Source organism: Struthio camelus, chromosome 13 (assembly GCF_040807025.1).
Source record: "Struthio camelus isolate bStrCam1 chromosome 13, bStrCam1.hap1, whole genome shotgun sequence".
Lineage (NCBI taxonomy): Eukaryota > Metazoa > Chordata > Aves > Struthioniformes > Struthionidae > Struthio > Struthio camelus.
The window spans coordinates 20678164-20697329 of record NC_090954.1 but is presented as its reverse complement, the minus strand read 5'-3'; the positions used below and the strand labels follow the sequence as shown (position 1 = coordinate 20697329).

General features: G+C 45.5%; 1 protein-coding gene across 4 annotated transcripts in view; it reads left to right on the top strand.

Annotated features, from left to right (window-relative positions):
- The window catches only part of ETF1 (eukaryotic translation termination factor 1), a 29116-nt gene that overhangs the window by 6586 nt on the left and 3364 nt on the right, over window positions 1–19166 (top strand). For all 4 annotated transcript variants that reach the window (XM_068960032.1, XM_068960033.1, XM_068960031.1 and 1 more), the window contains 8 exons: window positions 9911–10086; window positions 10913–11052; window positions 13973–14111; window positions 15047–15237; window positions 15765–15894; window positions 16656–16811; window positions 17437–17501; window positions 18717–18864. In XM_068960032.1, the coding sequence (XP_068816133.1) occupies window positions 9911–10086; window positions 10913–11052; window positions 13973–14111; window positions 15047–15237; window positions 15765–15894; window positions 16656–16811; window positions 17437–17501; window positions 18717–18864 (1145 nt within the window). The remainder of the gene's footprint in view (window positions 1–9910; window positions 10087–10912; window positions 11053–13972; window positions 14112–15046; window positions 15238–15764; window positions 15895–16655; window positions 16812–17436; window positions 17502–18716; window positions 18865–19166) is intronic.

Genomic DNA, 19166 nt, shown 5'->3' with positions numbered 1-19166 from the left:
TTTCTCTGCCTTCTCAGTCAGGATGCCTCTGTCTTTGTGGCTGTACCTCAGATCTGGGTTCTGGGAAAGTTTGACCCTTGCTACGGAATCTATTTCTGCAGGGCTGGAGCTTCCTTTATCTTAGGATGTGGAGTATGATGGAGACCTTGAGCCAGGTCTGGGTGAGCTGGTCCATCTGTGAAGGGCAGTGTTATGGCAAGGTACTTTTTGGGTCCCCACCTTTTGCTATGTTAATTAGGTTGCAGTGCTGATATGTCATGTTATTGCCCGTCATGGGATGGCCTTGAGGATCTCTACACAGCAGTTTGCTGCCTCGTGCAGGCCAGTCCCCAGTGGATCTACCTTTGCTGAAAGTCGTCTGGCTCTGCTGGCCTCTGGGCTGGGCCAATTCTGGGGCAGAAAGCTTGCATTCTTGTGGGGAACGTGAGACCAGATGAGTAGCATCCACGGGGTGGAACATAGAATTGCTTTTAATTGGCGGCGACTTTCTGGCCTTGCCTTATGATCCATTACTGAAGCGTGGAGTGTTTGGGGACAAAGTTATGATTTAAGTTCTTAGCCAAATTCCTTCCTCAAAGTAGTACTTTCCCAGTCCAGTCGTCTTTAGGAGAGCTTCTAAAGAAGGGCAGTGCTTCTGTTACACAGGTAAAGGCTATAACATTAGTACTGCCTTCTGCTTTTAATAATGGGAGAGGAAGGAAAAGGAGGCTGACTTTCGAAATTGCCCAGGGCAAAAGTCAAACCTGAGGGCTCTGTGGCAGGTGGTCAGGCAGGATGTACTCCAGCTGCTTACGCTCTGTTTTCCTGCTTTGACTGGTCAAGTTTCTTCAGGCTGCCAGTCTCCATAGTACTGGATTTAGAAGCTGAATATGCACATCGTGCGAGTGGGACTGATCAGACCTTGCAGAACTAATGCAACATCTCCAACAGCTTGCTTTTCTGTGGTGTCGTGGAGCTGAATGAGTTGAGGGTGGCCGGTCTGAGAAAGCTGCCCTTTCCCTGTGCCGGGGAGAAGGCAGCCGGAGCTGGGAAGGATGTTGAGAGGGTTGCTGACACCTTGCTGGTTGCCTATGTGATTGTTGTAAAACAAGTCCTCGGCTTTCTCATCTGCCTGCGCTACCTGTTCCTTTTGAATTACAGTAACAATTAAGAAGTGCTGTTTTGAAAGTACACGCTAGCAAGTGGTAGAAAATGACCTGATCTGGGAGAACTGTTACATATCGGAAAATAATTTTAGTAAGTGTTTATAGCCTTCGATAGTTCTGTAGCCTGATATCCTTTTACAACTGTGAATCATTACTGAACAGCATGATTCATACGCAGATCATCATTCACACAGAGCTAATGAATGAGACCCTGTTTGCCGAAGACAAGCAGCATGGCAGAAGATGGGAATGAGCACCTCAAAAGAGGATGGGCGTTTTTGGCTCTGTGGCAATTGGATTTTTTTCCCCCCATTAGCTCTCTTTTTCTATGCACCTCTGAGGCATTAACATCTTAACAAGCAAATCTGGATTTGTTGTTTCAGTCCCTCAGTGTACGTCTTGTACCCAACTGGCCTATTAGCATAATGCAACAAGTCTTTTTAAACTTGGAGCATTAATAATTGGGGAGGGAGGAGGGAGAGCAGGGGAGCTGTGTCAAAACCAAGCCTGCCAGTGAGTCACGAGTGTCTAAAGTGCAGAAATGTCTGTTCCACTTACCAGTAATTGGGCATCCGGGCTTTCTGCATTAGGTCAGATGCAGCCAATAAGGTCTATTCCAAACATGCCTATGCAGTTATGTTTTGTGATGTGTTGCCTTTGATCCAAGGATTTCAGAGTGGCATTGATTCACCTTCCCGGTGGGGCGTACAATACCCACTCGTGCTGATTCAGTGCTCTTCAGCACTCCAGGATGAAGTCAGGATCTCCTCCTGGAGCTGCGGAACAGATTTGGGATGTGGGCACTGACTGTTGTCTGAGGATCAGCCACAGTGTAGGAGCTGGCTGTGGCTGGGGAAGGGAGGAAGCTGGAGCTTGGAGTCCCCAGCCCCTGGCAGGGAAGCCAAGAGCAGCAGGAGACTGTGCTGCTTATGTTAAGCTCTGAAGGTAGCGCGTACCGGACCAGTGGGAAAGGGCTCACTGTTACTTGCTACCAGTGCAGCCTTGAGACCAGTGATACCTGGCCAAATTCCCCGCTATGTGGAGAAAGAGGTTTGTGACCTGATTCTCCTTTCACCTCCTCCCTGTCCCTGAGGAGCAGTGCATGCTGAGCTCTGGAGTCAGGTACTGGCAGCAGCCCAGCAGCTGCTTGGGGGGAAAGCACTACCTTGCCTGACCCTTGGTGAGCCGCTAGCCGGTCTTGCCTCTGCTGTTTGCTGAAGCAGCCATCTGCTGCCTCCCTGTGGGAGGCTTTTCCTCGCCGCCGAAGCGGGGAGTGCGCTTAGGAAGAACAGGGTCACTTTCTCTTTTTCCAGGGTAGGATCTGGCTTGGTGATTAGCTTCCTAGCTTGTGCTTGGTAAGCTTGCTTGGCATCTGGGGGCTCTTACTTGTTTCCTCTTTGAGAAGGTCAGTGGGTTTGGGTGAGACAGCAGGATATCTCTTCAGGATAGTCTTGATAGCGGTGTTCAGGCTGTTGCTGGCTACGCAGAGTGCTTTATGTATATCATCTTCCTGTAATGCTGTATCCTCTGGCAGATGAGAGAAGATTCCTATCTAGAGCCCTGGGAAAGAACTACGGCATGAGGGCTTGGCGTTGTGTGGGCCACAGCAGCGATAGCTGCATGGCCTTGTGCCGCGCAGCTATGTGATTTCCATTTCTCTAAGTAGAGGTGGCATTCAAAGATTGACTGGGCAATTAACCGTCTGGAGGGTTTCTCAGACTCAGGGGGCTCACTTTCTTCCAATTAATGCTTCCACTGGAAAGTACTCTTGAGGAAAGAATGACTTGGTCTCCTCTTGAAGGAGGAGTGTGGTGTGATGAAATGCAGAATGTCTCTGAGACAGTGGTTGTGAGGTTCTTGCTGAGTTGATGCAGTAAAAAGTACTACTAACAACATGGCTTGCCCCTCAACTTAACAAGAAACTTCAAAGGAGCTTCAATGGTAGGTCCTGTTGTCAGCTAACTGGTGTTATGGGCTCTGTCTAGGTATCCATCTAGCACTTGTCATCTGCTCAAGCTGTGATTTGAGACCATCATCTGAACAGGGAGTGGGATTTTGTCTGTTTTTGGTGGAGACACCACACAAAGCTGGCGTTTTTTTTTTTTTTTTTTTCAAGAGGCAATTTGGTTGAGGTGTGTTGGTTATATTAGTGGTGGCGCATGCAAACCACTTTCTCAAATACAGGCGTTGCAGTCTTTGGGTAAGCTTCCAGATGACGTTGAAGGGGTACTAGACTCTTATGTCTCTGCTCTTATTTAGCCAGCCTACAGGGTTTCCAGGAAATATACAGTTTTTGCATCTGCAGTAATCTCCAGACTTGGCATTAGTGAACTGGAGCCACTTCCTATTTGATGAAGACTGTCTTATTAATGATGTGAAGTCATTAGAGGGCATATTTATGACTGGTCTATGTACTTTTCAGCCAAAATTCATGAGCTGTAAGAGCATATGTATAGAAACTTCCTATGGCAACGTCAGTGCTGTCACATACAAGGCTTATACGAGTAGGGAATGTCTAGTGGTATATAGTTAGTAAGAGAGCCCAAACTGGCAATTTTAGGCTTGCCTGTACCAAAGGACATGGGTTTTCTTTTTTCTTTTTACAGCGCAGTTCTTCATCTCTGCTCAGATATCGGGATCAAAAAAGCTCGAATGCTTTTCCCTTACATCACTGCTTGTGTGGGGTCGTGCTCTCTCAACTTAGTCCGTCCCTGAAGTATCGCGTGCCTGCAGCACTGTGTGGTTATTTGTTCAGAAGTAGTGCTTTTCTCTTGGGTTCGCGGTGTGTGCCTGGTGAAGTTCTGCCTTGAATTGCATGGATATTGCAGGCATCCACCTTGCAGCTGGCCGTGGACATGTCAGTGATGAAACTGGTCTGTCTGTCGTGCAACTTTGGTAGCTGTGGCTGTCTAGCCAGCTTGGGCTCCTCAGTATGCGTGGTTACTGCCCAGTAAGCTGCAGTCCTCTTGGATGGAGACCAAAGCTGTTACCTTGGGAAGGTGACACCGCTTGAAGCAGTATGTGGCAACAGTTCTTTCGTAGAAAGCTTCCTAGCTGTGCTATGTAGTTAAGATCAGATTATCTGAAAGCTGTTTACTCCATGTTCCTGCCAGTCTCTTGCAGTCCGATACAGGCCTCGTCTTGCCCTTGGTTCCAGGCAGCCCTGGAAAGCAGGGAGCTTATGCTTATGAAGCTAGTGCCCTGTAAAGACAGGCTAGTTTTGAGTCGTAGAGAGTGACTGACCTTCCCTGCCTTCCTTGCCTTTTATATCTCCATATTACACAGTGTGCTATTAGAGTAAAATGTTTCACTGTAGAACTACTGCTCAGCTGCTGTTTGTCAAGCCTCCCCTGATACCACAGCGTAGGCCAGAAACTGCTATTTATATAGTATGTCTGTTGAATTAATGCTCTCCCTTGCCAGCACATATCCCGAATTCCACGAGGCAGGTTGAGTGACTGCTCCTCCCCGAACTTCTACTTGGGACTCCTCTCGTCTGCCAAGCCACTCTGCCAAGTTGAGGGTAGCTACAATTGGTTCTTGCTGTGTTTGGTACTTCACGTGGTGTGCGGTCTTTCGGGTAGCCGTTTTGGTGAGATAAATGCTGTGTAAGATTGGTGGGAGTCTTTTGGAAAACGTCTAGGCCAGTTTCCAGCTTCAGCTGAAGGTGCAAGAACCTGCTCAGCTGTTTCTTCTGACCAGCAAAAGCACAGAAACCAAATCCCTGTAGATCAAGACGGTCACCCAGAACAGGAGGCTCAACTGCCAGCCGTAATGAAAACCATCCATGGGGTGTAGTTGGCAGCTTATTTCAAATGTGATACGTCGTTTCCCTTGTGCGCTTGCCTTCTGCTGTGGTGGCCTCTCCGTGCTGAACCATAAAATGCAAGCACTGTAAGCGCCGTTCCTGGTGCCAAAAGTGGATTGGGACTCGGCACAGGAATCAAACTGATTTAAGTGCTTCTGAAGAGAACCCAAAAAGTACTTGGTGCTGGTCTTAAATACCACAGCTATTGTGAGACACAGTGAGACCTTGGAAGATGATACCTATGAGGAAGTGCAGCAAGATTTTACAGGAAAAACAAGCTGTTTGGATGCCCTAGTACCTGCTTATAAGGAATATTGGCAAGACTTGGTCAAATTTCACTTCAGCTTTTCCAGGCTTGATTACAAATGATTCAACCCTTCCCATACTGCCGCTCCCTGTGATAACTTGTTCACATTTGCCATTAGGCCTCTGCAATGTGGAACACTGTTTTGTGGTACAGTTGTCTGAAATTCAAAGTGTAGTAATGCTGATGTTTTAATAATAGAACAGAAGAGACTGTCCTACCCACAAACCTAAATTTTCGAAGGAGCTTGCTGTCTTGGGAGAGCAAGACATGCTTGCTTTTCTTTCCTCCTGCTTCTTCCAAACAGCTCTTTGTGGCAAGCTGTAGGAGTAGAGTTGAAGCCCCCTGTAGTGGTTTAGGAGAGGATTCAGAGCCCTGGTCTCCTCTGCTCTTCTGACCTGGAGCTCTAATGCTGGTATCTTCCTGGCCACACTAAATCTGAGCTAATTGCCAATTACTGCTGGGGCTGGTGCAGTGTGGTTAGTAACCACAGTATCCAGTAAGCTTAGTGTTTCTACCTTTCCAGTGATTGGCACGTAGTTGCCCCCTTGTGTGTGGGTTGTTTTTTTTTTTTTTTTTTTTTGCAGTATGTGGACAGGTGCCCTTAATGCTTTTAACTGCTTTGTCCTCTTCTTCAGCTCCTTGTGCAGTGGCACGTTTTGTGCGGTTCTGTGATCTGGGATGCCAATTTCTTACTAAGCAAACATGTCAGAGCATTTCGGGTCCTGATGCGTGTACTTACATTACAATGGCAGCTATTTGGCTGCCCTGTAGACACTCCCTCGCCCAGAATAGGGACAGCAACTGTCTCTAGCTGCTTAAAACTTCCTGGCTCAATTTAGTCTGAAAGCATTAGCTTCCAGCTGATCTAGTGTAATTTTTCTTGGGTGCATTAAAACTAGGGGGGAACCTCTTAGCTTTGCTGCTTCCTTAAAATAAGAAGCCTGCTGAGCAGGCTATAATCTGAACTGCTTCAGATCTGTCCTTCCTGGAGGAGCACTGGGGAAGATGGCTATCACCACCTATTTGATCCTGAGCTGCTAGCGTGAGCACTTTGAGCACTTCCCTTAATCTAGATTGATCACTTAATTGTGCACTCTAACAGTTTCATAAGGAAGCTTTATCTGGCAGTGTGCTTGCTGTGGGATTCATAGTTGGCAGGGGCTGGCCGGGCAGTGAATGTCCCATGTACTTCACGCGCAGTGGAGCTTGTTTGTAATAGAAGTCTGCCGTTTGGAAAGGCTCCTTTCTCGAGGTCGGCAGTCAGCGTGATTTCCTGTACATGATTCCCAGAGTAAATGTAATCTAGAACATAGCGCACAGCTGATCTAGCAGCTGCAGAGGAGGAGGAGGAGGCATGGGATTTGCAGAAATACCTGTCTCTTGTTGTTCGGGCACAGTGGCTGCACAGACGGATAGGAACCCTAGAGATTGTACGGATATACAGAGTATGCCAGTTTTTTTCTAGGCTTTTTTTTTTTTTTTTTTGAACTGCAGCTCTCTTAGAAACTGTCTTTGCACTTTGGCTCACTGAGGTGAGTCTAACACATGCAACCAGAGGTTTGTGGACCTTGTCATCCAGCGGTAAGGTCACGTACAGGTAGAAGCTTGCTTTGAGAGGGGAAGACCACCCTTCTGAGGTAGGCTAACGAGGTCTTAGCGTTGCATGACATCTGCAAGTTGTCTGCAGCCATCTTAATCGTTTGCATGCCCGTTTGCTTGAGCTGGTGTCATGTTGGTCTCGACCTGTCTGGGATGTGATCTAATTTAGTGATCGGATGCTGAAAGTGTGCTAATTTAAGGAAGGGAGAGATGAGCAGAGAGCAGTGGGTGCTGAATGTTACCTTCAATTAGCTGACTTCCTAATGAACTATTTTGGGTGAGTTAATCATACCCAGCAGGCGGCAGCAGCATGCTGGCAGGGCTGCCCCCCCTGCGCCCCCCCCCCCCCCCCCGACTGTGCTGGGTGCCCAGGGGCCTCGGGGTGAGCAGGCGAGCTGACTCCTTGTGTGCCAGGCTCCTGCGGCTTGCTACGCTGCGCCGTGCCCTGGCTGGCACCGCTCTCGTGACAAATTGCATGTCTGCTATTTTATTGCATTCTGCAGGAATCTGTTAGTGCCTGAAATAGCTGAGTAAATAGTAACAAAAGTGTGTCAAATCCAGCAAATGCACATGATGTCAGTAGTGGAAGGTGCTTCTGGATATATCGCCAGGCTGGAATTCGCTGAAGGGTTGGACCAAGTGCAATTTCATGCTGCGTTGCACTCTAGTTTGAGAATTATATAATACCTCTATTCTCTCCCACTTAGAGATCCGTTTTCATGTGTGTGTTGCGGCAGTAGATCACAAGGGTTTGTGAAGTCCACTGTGTTACTTTGGGTAGGGTGCTGACGTGTTGCTAGGGAACAGCGATTTGACTGACACACGTGACTGCCTTCTAGATAAGATGTTGTGTGTAATATAAATAATGGCAAGTTACAGTGCTCTCTTCAAGGTGTGGTTTGGCATAACCCAGCCAGCTCCCAGGAAACAACTGCGCTTTAGCCAGCAACTCTGCTAACGCCCTTCTCAGGCTGCCCAGTGGTTTTGGGGCAGTGCAACATAAAAAACGGGAGGTCATGAACAGAGGGTGACCCTAAGATTTTTAGGGGCAGCTTGCATGTAAAAAGAAAAGGCACTTTTCAGCAAGAAAGCATTTGTCCTAAGACTTGCTCTTGTTCTTGTGAGGGCACAACTGGATTTCCTCATTGCTGTCCCCCGGACTACTCTGCCTTGCTATCTGCTCTTTCACAATTTCGTTATCTTCATTAGGGGAAAAAGTTGTGTGACATCTCCTCTTAGCAGGAGGGCCGTGCAGTGCCCAAGGGGCATGGCTGTCCCATCTCCCACCTGCCAGATTGGGTAGGAATGCCCTTACTTCATGCGGCAACTTGTCTTCTACGAACGGCATGGTCTGCAGGGCTTTCTAATCTCTGGGAAACCTGAGAATCTCTCCTTTCAGAGAAAGGAATGAACTGCGTGAGCTTACTTCAAGAGTTGTACTTCCAGAAAAGTCGGGAAGAGCTGCTTTCGTTCTGATCAGCCTCTTACTCAAAGGAGCCTGCTGGGAATGATAGGCCATTATATCTCCCCTAAGGCTTGTGCCATTCACTGAGGTAGCAAAGTACTTTAATTGAGTGGTATATGGAGTATTCTTGGCTGGTGTGACCTGGAAGTCTGTGATAGCTGTCAGCATGGCTCAAAGCTCCTTCTGGGAATAACGCATGCAAGTGTCTCTTTGCGACTTTCTTGATTAGCGTGTGTGGGGCATCTTGGAAATTAAAACCAATTAGTTGTCTTTAAGGTCAGGGACTTATTTGACCTACCAGCATCCATTTCAACTTGGCCTGGATTGAAGATCTTTGGAAGAGGGCTGTACAACTTTTGTAAGGAGGCTAATGAAGTGATGCTTTTTAAAGCGCTTCCCTGCTGTCTCTGTAGCCCAAACACTTTAGGCAGGACGCTAGTGCACGACAGACTGAGACAGCAGCAGGCAGGTACTGTGTTAGCCACAATAAGAAATGTAAAAAAGCAAAACCCATTTTTTAATGGCTGAGAAAGCACCTTTTCATTGGTGATGCAAGCCAAAATCCTGAACAGAGCTTTCCCCCCCACCCCAGAGCTTAGCTGGTTTGCCCTTGAGAGAGCTGGAGGACATGATGAGGCATTTGTTTTATGCCGTCACCCTAATTGTGAAGCATGAGATCTGGGTCAAATTTGGGGCAGCACTGAAGACATCTGAGTATTTTTATGGCGAATGGGAAGCGCCTGGTGGAAGGCGGATGGGGACTTTCTTGACCTTTTTTGTTTTGGCTTTGGATAGAATTGAACCACCAGGCTTTTTTTTGTAGATTAAGACCTCTGTGGGGCCCACCCCAAAGCTGTAGGATAAAGGAATATCAGACTTATCTTTTGACTTAAGTGAGGTCTGTGGTTTGTGGGGTCTTATCTTCTGACTCTGTCTGGGGTTGGCGCTCCTGAACTTGCGGTTATGTACTTAAGCAAGGTTTATTTAAAGCATCTGCTAGAGTTGGTGAGCTTCTCTGTAAGGCAAAGTGCTATAGGAAAGTAGAAAAGGCCAACTGCTACAAAAAATCCTTCCAGTTCAGTTTTCTTTATTAATTTGAGGTGAACAAAGTGATAAAACTACACTTGGGCTGGCTACTACTGCTCCAGCTGTCCGAGAACAAATGGAACGGGCTTTAAAGTGGCCCTAAAGTATGGGGCTGCGTTGTTTTAAATTACTTCTGCTGGGGACTGCTTACTTGCCTTTTAGCTTGCAGCTCTTAGCCTGTAAAACTGTATTCTCTCTCCCTCTCGTTTTTTTTTTTCTCTTTAGTGTGGTATCCCAGATTAAATGAACAGCTTGGTAGCAGCTAACCTGAGCACTTGGTTATGGAGTCAGGGTCCTCTGAAGAGCTTGTTTTGTTTTCTTTTCTCACCCAGTTCTGCCCAGCAGAAAGGGAATTACATCGCTAACAATGAAGCGAAGCATCCTTTGGGGGTGGGGGGGGGAAGGGAGGAGAGAGAATTATTTATGTGGACTGTTCTATGAATATACTTGTTGCTTTGGCTGGTCGCTGCTCACAACCTGTCTTTTTTTTCCTTCCTCAGCAATGGTACCAGCATGATATCGTTGATCATTCCCCCCAAAGACCAGATTTCGCGAGTCGCAAAAATGTTAGCGGATGAGTTTGGCACCGCCTCCAACATTAAGTCCCGAGTGAATCGCCTTTCCGTACTGGGAGCCATTACATCTGTACAGCAAAGACTCAAACTCTATAACAAAGGTAACTTCTAGCTTGTATGGATGCTGGCAAATTTCCCTTACTTGGAGGCATCCTTAAGTTCCTGTCTTGCACAGTTTTCTGCTAATCAAATCTGTTGGCCTGTGCTGCTGTTTTGCACTGATGTTCCAGGTATGTTGCCCATGGATGACTACTTTAGGGATAGCCCTTGGGACTAGGATACTCTTGTCTTTGAACAGGCTCATGATTCTGTCCTTATCGGTCCCGACTCTTGTAAACTTGGTCAGCCTTGAGACCTGTTCCGTGAAAATTGATTGCATTAAACTGGTGGTTTCCCATTCAAATTGGCATAAGTCTAGAGGAGCCTTATGGGCAAATGTGATAGCATGCAACTACAATCATTCTGGGAGGGAATGGACCCAGGCCATTTAAGATGAGTACAGGGAAAGGGTTCACCGCTGCTTTCCTTACCCCAGCATGTGACCTTCACTGAGATGGTACGTCTGTAAACTGCTGTGTGAGAGCTGGGAAAGTGTCACGGGGATGTTGATGTTTAGCTCGTTTGCAGATTCTACAAGCCTGCAAGCTCATAAGCTTAACGGGTTTCACTTTCTATCAACGTTACATTGGGTTACCTTTGATTTCCTACTTTAAGCTGTTCAGTACAGGTGCACTGTCTCAGAGTTCAGGTTAGTTTGTTTTCCATTGTAGAGACTTGAGGAAAAAATAAGGGGGCAGATAGAAAGTGAAGAACACAGGCACTTCAATTTCAATCCTATCTTAAGTCTCAAATTCTGGTAGTTAGCTTTTGATGGATATGGCTTGCACTGTTTCTCGGTGATCTTAAATTGCATTGTGCCTTCTATAGTACCTCCAAATGGTCTGGTTGTTTACTGTGGAACAATTGTGACAGAAGAAGGAAAAGAGAAGAAAGTCAACATTGACTTTGAACCTTTCAAACCAATCAACACATCGTTGTATTTGTGTGACAACAAATTCCACACAGAGGTAAGAAGTCGTCTAGAGGTAAGAAGTTGTCTCCTTGTTGTCTACCGGTCTTGCGGTAGTCAAAGTCAGACTGCTTTGCTAGGCTCACTGAAACAATTCTTAGTTTGCTTGGGTCCACAGTCTCTAGAACAGCAAGCTTTAATTTAGGGATCCTGCTGGTGAAGCCACTGGATGGCTTGTGACTGGCCAGTATTCAGAAATGTGTGATATTTGCTGAAAGGCCTTGTGAGTCGAGATACTCTCCGATTCCTGCTATAGCTGATTTCATGGCACAGCCAGTAAGTGCTGAGTTTGAGTAACCCACAGACATGAGCTCGTCTCCATAATTGGCAGCAGGTTTTTTCTTAACCTTAGAGGCCCGTAGGTCTTATTCCAAGCTATGCCTTAAAGTAATGCCAAGAAAATATTGGCGTTACTAGTCTTGATACCAGCTGTGTTACCTGAGACTCTTGATGGAGAACTGGCGTATGCCTAATCTATCTGGAGTAAGGTAGGGTTATTTTTATCCAGCATCTAATTGCAGAATCTACTTATGAACAGTTTTGAGGCATTTGAAGTTGATGTGGATTACAGTAGTCCTTTTGTTTGCCAGAAGTCAGTTTGTTGCATTCAAGTCTGTTTTGGCTCTGTTGGCAGATGCAGAGGTCTCTTGTTTGTAGTGGATGTCTGACTGTATTTCACATCCATGACATTCACTACAGTAAACGTGTAGACTGAGGCTTAACTGCCTCATGCTTGAAGTGTGGGCTTGACACAGCCTTCAGCAATGTAGTTCTACTTTTTCGCTTGGATTTTTGCAGACCTAATCTGTGACTGGGTTTCAAAGGGCAGGAGTGCAGGCAGAAAGGGATGTTAGTCCCACAGGTGTGAGGTACCTTCCTATTATTCTGTCTCCTTGACCTACTGGGAGTGCCTGAAGCTGGGAGCAGCCTCCACCACCTAGAGGTACAGCTCTTGAAAGCTCTGCTGAGCCTGTATATGTGTAGGCAAGCAAAAGCAAGAGGCGTACACGGGAATTCAGGAGAGAGTCAGAGGTGCAACACCAGGGGAAATAATTTGTCCCTGCAGTTGCTGGTAGTGCGTGGATGGCAGTAGGGCAGTGGGTTGCTTTCTGTTGTACCGGGAAAGGGATTAATTTGGTCCTGGCTGCAGCTCCTGCTTCAAGGCACTGATTTTATACAAAAAAGCTACTGCCCTGTGGGCTCTTCCCAGGAGGCATCTGTAAGCACCCTCTTGTTGATAGGTAGCATTGCTCAGCAAGAGTTGCAGTAACTTGAGAGGAGTTTGTGGTAATTCTACTATTGATGATGTGACCTACCAATAGCACCTTTCTCTGTGAGCTGTCTGCTCTCCTGTCTCTTTTGGGTATGTTCTTAGTTTACTTGGTATTGCCTGCACTTCAGAATCAGATCTAGCTGTAAAAGCATACTATATATATATATATTATCTCAGGCAGTGAGAAAATGTTAGCAATGGAGTCCTCGTTTGTCTGTTACTATCTCGTTTGCTTGTAGAGCCATTCTTTTAACCTATTGGTTCCCAATATGCAACTAGGAGTCGAGATGGGGCCTCTCGCTTGGTAATAACAACAGATTTCATGTGAAAGTGAGGATGTGTAAAGGAGCAGAAAAAGGATGTGATCCTCTACTTTAGGCTGAAGCTGGAAGGAAAAAACTCAACCCAGGCTGATAGAACAGTATCAGAGGAGTAGGCCCTTGTATGCTTGACAGGTAGAACAGTAGAATTGCTGACATAGAACTAACGACGGGGAAGTTAGGGATCACTGATCATTGGGTACTTAATTAAAATGAGGGAATCGGGAACATGAGAGCTGTAGTCATTTGTTGCCTGGCAATGGACATCTGATAAGATTTCCTGTAGATATATTATTGCATGTGTGAAACCGAAGTAACTTCCCAAGAGGGATATGAACCCTGATGTGTGTCTGAAGGGTAGGATTTACAATGATTTATTTTGATACCTTGGCTTGAGCCATCATCCCAGTCACACGATTTGCTTGGCCCTCTCCCAGTTAAATAGATTGCAATGTAATATGCCACTTCCTTCTCATTCATCCCACTGCTGATGAATTAATACAAAATATTTGTTTTGGCCAGTAGATTCTATTAAACCTCAGAGTCTGTTCCTTTCAAGCTTGAAAGCCGTAGACTTGGTTGTGCGGATTTTGGATAAAGATGACTGTCTTATTCTTTCCATTCAGTTCAGTAATCGTGCAGGCAGGCATGGAGGCTAAAGTTAAAGGTCCTGTGGAGTAAACCAACACCATCGCTCTCTCAGTATCGAACCAGTGACTTAGAACTACCTGTAACTTCACAAATCTTCTATCCTGCTAATCAGTTTTTGCCACCCTGGATATAATATCAGAAAGGATTCTTGCTGTTACGTTTAATTAGGTGCATATAGGTGAACCAGTGAACGTGCCTCCCCGTTTGGCCTGCCACTCAGAGAACAGTAGCTGCCAGAGCTCCCTCTAAAGGACAAGTGTAGAGTTTGGGTACCAGGCAGTGCCCCATAACACCAGAACCGGTGCTGAGCAGGAAATTGTAATCAGTCTTCAGAGTGCCGTGCAGTAGCCCTTTAAGTAGAGCCTTCCATCTCTTCCCCAAACTCCTAAGCGAAAGCAGCAGTTGGACAAAAGGTATTTAGAGCCCTTGATAGTGAGCAGTCTTTTAATTTTTAGCCAGCGTGAACCACCTTGTGAAATGAGTTTAGCTTTCCTTAGAGAGAAGGAAGTTGAAGGATAACTGCTTAGCGATGATCACCTACCGCATTAAACTTCTGATTGAGTTTGATTGTCCTTCATAGTCTTTCGGAATGAGATAAACTTGTGAAAATAAATTTGGTCTTTCTGAACCATGATAAACTAATGCTTCTGCTGACAACATTGTTTCTGTTTCAGGCTCTTACAGCGCTGCTTTCTGACGACAGCAAGTTTGGCTTTATTGTAATAGATGGTAGCGGTGCACTCTTTGGAACCCTTCAAGGAAACACAAGAGAAGTCCTGCACAAATTCACTGTGGATCTTCCAAAGAAGCATGGTAACACATTAGTGACTCTCTAAACTGTTTGCAGTAGCAGATGATAGGATGGGATGTGGGGGGTAGAAGAGCAGGAAACTTCAGCTGTAGGTGTTTAACCATGCTCGGTTCCTTGCTCCCCGGAAGTCGGCCAGCAAAGCCTCATAGTTTGAGTCTTGTGACAAGATAAATGGATTAATATAATACACAGTTGATCTTAAAGTGGCATTTTTTTTTTCCTTTGGTGCACTTGACCCTTTATTTGGTTTTGGATCAGCCTTTAGAAGAGATCACTAGGGCAGGTAGTAATACCACTTTGGTAGTGTCCTTAAATTTTGTCTCTCGTGATGTTGCATGCGAACCATAGTGAAAAGCAGGAACCTGTTCCTTGCAAGAAACACAGAAGCTTAGTGGAACAAGCAAAACTCTAGTTCCGTTGTTACGATGTTGTATTGTATATTGAATTCAGAGAATTGCCTGTTAGCTACTCCTGTTTTACCATCCTTCTCTGATGTAGTTTGGGATGGGAGAAAATGAAATAGGAATGTCTCCCCAGTAAGCTTAAGCCTAGCAGTGTCTGTGTTGGAATACATTGCATCAGCAAGAAAGGTTTGTGAGGCAGTGTAATAAAGGAAATGGCATTTAATGAAGGTACAGGATATAAAAAAATTTTGAGCATCTGTGCACATTTTCTATAGAGAGGGCTACAGTGAGTCCTTGAAAAACATATTTCCCTCTGTGGAATGCATGGAGCAAAATCTCTTGCTGTGAACGAGCACTCTCTGTTCACTTGCTGTTGCAACTGAATGCCCCTGGCTCAGCTTGTGGCAAACTAATTCAGACTGCATCTGCCCTTGGCTTCAGTTACTCAAGGCCCGGTTGGGACCCTGTACTAAGAACCTCCTAGAAATGAAATGACTTCCAAATTGCTACCTCACATCTGTCCTCTCTTAAAGGTAGAGGAGGTCAATCTGCCTTGCGTTTTGCTCGTTTGAGAATGGAAAAACGACACAACTATGTAAGGAAGGTAGCAGAGACGGCTGTGCAACTGTTCATTTCCGGTGACAAGGTGAACGTGGCTGGTCTCGTTTTAGCTGGATCAGCTGACTTCAAAACTGAATTAAGTCAATCTGACATGTTTGATCAGGTGAGCGTCCTTTTCTGAGCAAAGCCCAAATTTAAAGTTGTCAGTAGTAACGTGGTGATATTAACAGTAGCTCTGATATTAGATGCATCTCAAGAGGGAGGTAAGCTTTGTGTCTGAAGTGATTTGTTCAAAATATAAAATCTGATGTATCCTAAAGAGGCCTCCCTTTCCCAGTACCTTCCTGCAAGGAGGTAAGATCTCATTTTCTTAGTAACACTGTTACTAAGAAATCTGTCCTCCCTGGCTTAGAATTGGCATTCATGTTCTTTGTGTTACTAAAGCCTCTACTTTAGATTTTGGAGAATTAAACTCCGCTAAACCTAATCTGTCTGGCCCTGTTGCCTGAACGTTGTGCTTCAGTATTAAGCGTTCAGAGGTCCCTCTGACTCAGAACCTGTGCTTGCAAGTGAAGCAAAGTAGATTAACGCTGTGACTCTTGCCAGGCACTTATTCTTGTGGGGTTATGAAGTGGTGTCGTGGCAGTGCTATGTAATAGACTGGCTAACGCTGTCTCTTTTCATGTTTAGCGGTTGCAATCCAAAGTGCTCAAACTAGTTGACATTTCGTATGGAGGAGAAAATGGATTTAATCAAGCAATTGAATTGTCAACTGAGGTCCTCTCCAATGTGAAGTTTATTCAAGAGAAGAAACTAATAGGTATATGGCTGCGTGTTTAGCTTTCTCCTGAATCAAGTACTCTTGATCGAACACAGTCTTCCTTTAGACCTTCTGGTAGCGCCTCTGTGCGCTAGCTCAGCCCTGTAACGATTCCAGAGTAGGACAGAATAGAAGTTCTAGTGACACTTTATGTTCTCCAGACACCTCAATTGCTGCAGGACTTAGTGGGACATTAAGGAGAATGTTTTCCACCAGGCTCCTCTGATCCCATTTGTCCTTTCATCAGATTGCCTTAGTTTCAGGCCATCTGGTGAAACTGGAGTGGGATGAGAGGAAATATCTCTCCTCAGATCCCTTGCATCTTCCGCAAGATATGAGTTAAGATTTTCTTTGTTTTAAGATGGCAATAGAAATGATCCCTTATCTGACTCTTAGCAGCCACGTGTTGCTAATATGAAAACACAGGCAGAAGGCAATACAAATGATAGCTACCTTACACTAAAGAAGGGAATAAAGCTAAACAGTGCCTGCTTGTGGATTAGTCCAATGATTGTTGCATAGCTAAGTTAAACCTTTAAGTGAAACGAGACCCCCTGACAGGCAGTGTTTGATTCAGAGGATTCACTACTAGAAAAATCAGCTGTATTACATGCTTTGATATGCTGTTAGATCTCTTGTTCCCTTCAGTGACATTGCAGTCTCCCTTTCCAGTGTTTTCTTGCATTCAAATTAGGCTTGTTAAAATCCACATGGCGTGATCTGTGTTCACAACAATCTGTTTCTCTGTATCCTGGCTGCAGGACGATACTTTGATGAAATCAGCCAGGACACGGGGAAGTACTGTTTTGGTGTTGAAGATACACTAAAAGCTTTGGAAATGGGGGCAGTAGAGATACTGATAGTCTATGAAAATCTGGATATCATGAGATACGTTCTGCACTGCCAAGGCACAGAGGGTAGGTATTGCTTCTGTGAGTCTAAAAGGTCCATTAGGACATTAACCTCTAAGCCATCTCATTTGGATAGATTACTCTGAGGGAACTGCCTAAGTAGAACTGTAAGGACTTCATCGGGGGGATGTTGTATAGGCAAGTCACTAACTTGCAGCTTCCCCCCTATTCTGGGGGGAAAACTGTGAAACTAGCAAGCTTCCTCTGTGGAGAAGACATTGCAGTGCTGGGGTGGCAGTTTGTCACCAAGCTCGCGTCAAACCTGCCTTTCAGTTATGTGACTATAAATGTGACGCTAGTGCAACTGAGAGGAGACTGACTTAACTGTACTGGCCAGAAGCAAAACTCTTACTAGCCCTGCATAGGCCTTATTTCACCCTTTGTTTGTTTTGGGGGTTTTGGTTTGTTTGTTTGAAGGGGGGAGGGTCATGTTGCGCAGTATGGTTACTCTTTTCCTGTGCGCCCGATTCAGTTTCCCATGTTCCCATAGAGCTTCAGGTATAAAGGAAGGCAATTTCAATGACTAAAGCCTCTATGTTGTAATTACTGGTTGTCCTCTGTCTCCTGCTGTTTTTAACCTACTTCTGGCAGCCTCGTCCAACCTAATACTGTTCTTTTTCCCCCTTCTCAGAGGAGAAGATCCTGTATTTGACACCAGAGCAAGAGAAAGATAAATCCCACTTCACAGATAAAGAGGTATTACAGCTTTGGGGTTTGTCGATTCATTCTCGGTGTGCTGGTGCAGTACTCTGAGCTTAGTTTGTTGCAAAGACGTGAGCATGACGACCTTTCTCTTGCTCAGATGGGACTTTGAGAGAGAGCAGTCTGTGGCTTCTGCTTGCCTTCAGTGTAACTCCTGGATTCTAGCCTTGCTTTTCCCTAATTTTTCTTGCTGCTTATTCTGAGGTCATGTAAATGAGTTGAGGTGACAGCGAGAGAGGGGTCTTTGAGCACTGTCAGACCACCCACTGGAAGAGTTTGATATCCGCTATGCATCCTGCAGGCTGAGGTCTCAAGCCGTTACTTCCGGCTTGTTTATGCATTGATTCTGTCAGTGCAAAAGAACTTTGAGGATCAAAACCTCTACACAAGTTTAAGTGGAAGGAAGTATTTGTTTCTAGATATTTGAAGTGCGGATCTGTCATCCGCTGCTTTTGGGTTCCTCGCTTGTACAGGTCAGAGAGCCCTGACAGGGCAATTCTGCATTACTCTTATTGCAGTGTAAGCTGAGCAAAAGTCTGGCCTGTTCCTTACAAAAAGGTGGGTGATCTCTGTCTAACATTATGACTGCTAGGGTAGCTGTTTCCAGCTGTTCTTCTTCCTGATGGGGTAATTGCCAATCCTTTCTGTGCACAGAAGGATCACAGTGTTCTGTACTGTGATGTAGTGTTTCTATACTAATAATCACTTGACTTCTAAATCTCTGCCTCTGGCCTCTGTGTTTGCTTAGATCAGTGTTTCCCCGAGTAAAGAGTGCCCAGTTAGATGAGTGTCAATGGAGTGCTTGTGGGGGATACAAAGTAATATCTAAAGAAACTGAAAACTAAGGGTGTGGCATGAAGTAACAGCTGAGCAGAAGAACAAATAAGGCTATTTTCTCTCCTACACTGAACTCCATGTTATGGGAGCCCAAAACAAGACCTGTCAACACCTTAGTTTCTTAGCGCCAGGAGTCCTGTGCTTGTGCCAGCACTTGTCCGATACGGATGTATTGGGAATGCCTACCACCTGGACCCTGGCAAGTGTGTCAGATTGCTCCAGCCTGCAAAGCATGAAGGGAGGTGTCTCTGTCTTGAGACAGAAAAGACGCTATTGGTGTCCATTAAGCCAAAGACAACTTTTGGTGTGAGTTTTCTCAATAGGTAACATGCAATGACAGTAACATCGTTTGTTTTTCAAATGTCTACGTAGACTGGCCAAGAACATGAACTGATAGAAAGTATGCCCCTTCTGGAGTGGTTTGCAAACAACTACAAGAAATTTGGAGCAACATTGGAAATTGTTACAGACAAATCACAGGAAGGATCCCAATTTGTGAAAGGATTTGGAGGAATCGGAGGTAAACCGCAAGAGAAAAATACACATTTTTCTAACAGTTGGTTTGATTAAACTAGTGCTAACACAAGCAGAGAACCAGACAAATCTGACTCCTGCTAGTCATGATACCTGTGTAAGAAATTAATGTTCAGCAGGGGTCTCCAGATGATTTATGGGGGAACCATGTTCAGCATGTTAGGCAGCTGTCACTCTGAGACTCTGCTTCCCAGATCCTGTTGCCCTTCAGAGGGCACAGAGGACAGACTGTCCATCTTTCCAGCTGCTGAATTTCAGAAGGGCCTTGAACTGCCTGCTCCATCTCTC